The sequence below is a fragment of the Theropithecus gelada genome, chromosome 7b, assembly GCF_003255815.1.
Source record: "Theropithecus gelada isolate Dixy chromosome 7b, Tgel_1.0, whole genome shotgun sequence".
Classification (NCBI taxonomy): Eukaryota; Metazoa; Chordata; class Mammalia; order Primates; family Cercopithecidae; genus Theropithecus; species Theropithecus gelada.
The window spans coordinates 11,008,897-11,012,516 of record NC_037675.1 but is presented as its reverse complement, the minus strand read 5'-3'; the positions used below and the strand labels follow the sequence as shown (position 1 = coordinate 11,012,516).

Here is a 3,620-nt window from a genome sequence, read left to right as displayed (position 1 = left end):
GTTCTGTCCTCTGCTTTGTTGGTTTCACTTCTCACTTCCAGGCTGGCCTCTGCCAGAGAGCGATTCCACATTTTCCCAGCAGCCTGGCCGCCTACCATCTCATTCTCAGACACTGAGCCAAGTGGCCCCGTGTGTGCAAAGAAGCATGCTCAGCTTCCCTGGCAAATTCAAAAGGCAGCCGCAGCAGCCATGGGCCCAGGGCTATGCAGCCAGAGCCTGTCGCTGGTGCTGCACTAGGAGCATTCCCACTGGGTGGACCTGGGTGACAGCTGGCGTTGGAGAGGCGCTGGCAGCTGAGCCGGGTGTGGGGACAGCAACTGTGGGAACTGGCTGGATCACTCACCTACGAAGTCTAATGCCATGGGTTTGGCTTGATCTCAGGCCTCAGTTTCTAGACCTGAGCCAAACAGGTAAATTTCTCTGTCTTCCTGTACCTGAAAGCTGCAGTTAGGATCATAGTGATAGAACAGACTGCACCCCTAAATTAATGTCAGCACCTCATTTAATGTTGGCACGGCTTTGTGTTTCTGCAACACCCTGAGTCGAGTAGTGAGCTACCGTCCATTAGTTGAATGTCTGCGGTGTGTCAGCCACTGCACTGAGCACTTTGACTAGACAGCTCCTTCCTCCATCACCCCCTCTGAAGCTGGTGTTATTTATGTCCATTTTATGACCTTCATCAGCTTCAGTGGCAGCAGATCAAGGTCAAGCTTAGAGGCTTCCTTCACCACTCTGGAACCTGAGGGCTTGAGTTTAAATCCCAGCTCAACCACTTCTTAGGTTTTTGGCCTTGGGCAAGTTTATCAACCTCTTGCTTCAGTTTCCTCCTCTGCAGAGTGAGAATAATAATAATGTCAACCTCAAATGGGTAGCTATGAGAATTAAATGACTTAGCCCACGTAAAGCATCTAGTTAGTGCTCAGTGAACATGTCCTGCTCTTTTCTGGTCATCCTCTGACCCTCTTTCTGTTTCTGTCATCCTCTGGCCCTTCACTGTGTACCTCTCAGAGGCTATTCAAGGTGAGGGTTTGCTCATTACCAGTCCTGGCTGACTCTCATAAGATGCCTCTTCCAGTGCCTCTCTATGCTTCCGCAGTTGAATTTGTAATCTGTACGCACATGAGCTACACAGAATATCTGCTTTGGGTCAAGGATGTGTCCATGGAAAACAAGAGAGGAAAGCCAGTCACCCAAAGTAGCTGCCACGGAAACACCAATGCAGTGAGGCTCCGGTGTCCTGCCCAGTGGTCCAAATGCCCAAATCGGCCACCTGGCCCCTAGTTTCTTGCCTGGAGAACCTGGGAGCATGGGTGATATGCAAAGTATTTACCAACACAGAGGGACCCGAACCAATCAGAATGGACCTTGGCCACAGTGCTGGAGCACGGGGCACATGGAGGGCTTAGAGCCATGGCTCTTGACCACCTGGCAAGGAAGCATTTGAACAATTGGCATTGCTACACAGGTGTGCTCTGGGTCTGTATCTGCTTTGCCAGTGGGAAGAGCCAGGGTGCAGCAGTAGCCTATGAGGAGTCTGGGCTACAGGAAGCTGAGTTCCGTCTTCCTGTCACTCCTGAGTGCAGGCTCACTTTTGACAAGATGGTTGAAGGTTGATAGAATTAAGTGGCCTTCAGGCCTTTTGAGCTGAGGTGGTGTTAAAAATGTTGGCTTCAGCATCAAACCATCCACTCGTGAACTTTGGCATCTTAAATGAGTCTTTAATTTCTGAGAACCTTGGTTGTTTGATTGTAAAATGGGTGCAACCCCCCAACAAGGGTTAGTATACAAAGCATCTCACACAGGGTTCAGACACATGGCCTCCTTCTCCTCTTGGGGAAATCTTGGTGTTCTTCCTATTAGGTGGGACCCCTTCCCACTCTGAGGGTCAGCTGGGTGCAAGTCTTCCTTTGAAGCATTCACACTTGTTCTTTTGTTCATGCAGCAGGAGTTTATAAAGTGCCTACTCTATGCCAGGCACAGTTCTAGTGGTCAGGAATGCCTCAGTGAACACGCCAGACAAGGCCCCTGTCCTCACAGAGCGTGGAAGGGGAAGTAGAGAACATGCTAGACAGGCCTTTCCTCCCACTGCAAGCATGCAGCAATCCAGAGGCCTGGATGCCACTAACACAACGGCAGTGGCAACAAAACCCACCAGACAAAACAGAGCCTAACTTGGAATCAGGGAAGGAAACTCTCAGAAGCCAGAAGCAAAAGAAAGACTTCACACCACGGGCCTGAGAGGGGCTGCCATGGAAGTGGTCACAGAAGTTCAGGAACTGGGTCTGGGTCAGTGGTTCCCAGCTGGGGCTGCACCTCTGCGTGACCTGGGGAGCTTCAGGAGATGCCTGGACCATACGCCAGACCAAGGAATCAGACTTCCTGAAGGCCAGGCATAGGTTTCAGGAGGTTTTAAAGCTCTTCCAGTGGTTCCAATGTCCAGCTGTGCTTGTAAAGGTCTTTGGGGTGGGGCTAGGGGGTGGGGTTCTGAAGCCTGCACAACCTTGTGTAAGGCAAGGCTCATGAAATTCTCTGAGCGGGTCAAATGGGGACTGGAAAAATTCCACCCACTAGCTCAGCTAATGGGTAAAAATGCTGGGCATTTATCTGGAGCTGCAGAGGGTACAGTGTCACCCTTGGGAAATTCAAAGCTGGCCTGTGCCTATTGAGAGCACCAGGGATATGGTCACATTGCTGGTCTATTGCCAGCACCCCAAGCAGAGTCATCAACAATTACTTTGGAGGATGGCCACTTCCACCTTCCAGGGCATAGGTGACCGCTGTGGAAAACAAGTCCCCCTGGAACATCCGAGAAGGGCAGGCAGACCATAAACTAGTGAGCAGATATGTCATTGTTTCTCAGTTCTGACCGTGAGCCAGGAAGATGTCCATGATCAGCTTCTAGAGATGTTGATTAAACTTGTGTGGAGTGTGGCCTTAGCATTGGGATCTTTTAGGAGGGTTCTTGGGGTTGAGAACTACGAAACAAATGAGACAATTTGGTTTATGAAGACCACCCAGCAGGATAATGTGTCATATAATAGAAAGTAATTAGCTGAGGGAGACCAGGAGCAGGCTCCCCAGGAGGTGACATTCAATTTGAAGCATGAAAGATGAGGCAGAGGGGGCAGACAAGGAGCTGGGAAGCATATTTCTAGGCAGAGGGCACAACAAATGCAAAGGCTGTGACACTAGAATGACAGGGAGCCAGAGGGAGGAGGGCTCAAGGTCTTGGAAGCCATGGTAAGATGCTTGGAATTTTCTTGCAAGGATGAAGGAAAGCCACTGAGGGTTTAAGCAGGGCAATGATGTGATCTGATGTTGGACAAACAGAATCCTGAAAACTCATAGCTGCATACATTTCATTTGCTTTATAACACTGAGTATCCCCACTCCCTCTACCCAATTTCTCCATCTACCTTGTCCTATATTTGCGTTTTTGCAATAACTCCATATGGGAGGTCGGTAGCTGTCTTCTCCATTTTACAGATGGAAAAATACCAGAGCCAAGTCTCATTTGTGCCCTCTAGGTTCTTGTGCGGCAGGCTTTCAGATTATCTGGTAGTCCTTCCAGAGCTCCTGCCCAGAGATGGGGCACTTGTGAACAAAGATGCAGTTAACCT

The 3,620-nt window shown here is 49.8% G+C and overlaps 1 protein-coding gene across 1 annotated transcript; it reads right to left on the bottom strand.

Annotated features, from left to right (window-relative positions):
• Window positions 1-1,035: 1,035 nt before the first annotated feature.
• On the bottom strand, window positions 1,036-2,428 carry C7BH15orf32 (chromosome 7b C15orf32 homolog). Its single transcript, XM_025391977.1, is given in 5 exon segments — window positions 1,036-1,160; window positions 1,590-1,748; window positions 1,751-1,819; window positions 1,822-1,872; window positions 1,875-2,428. Coding segments are annotated over 5 exon segments (468 nt in total). The 5' UTR covers window positions 1,939-2,428.
• Window positions 2,429-3,620: the final 1,192 nt, after the last annotated feature.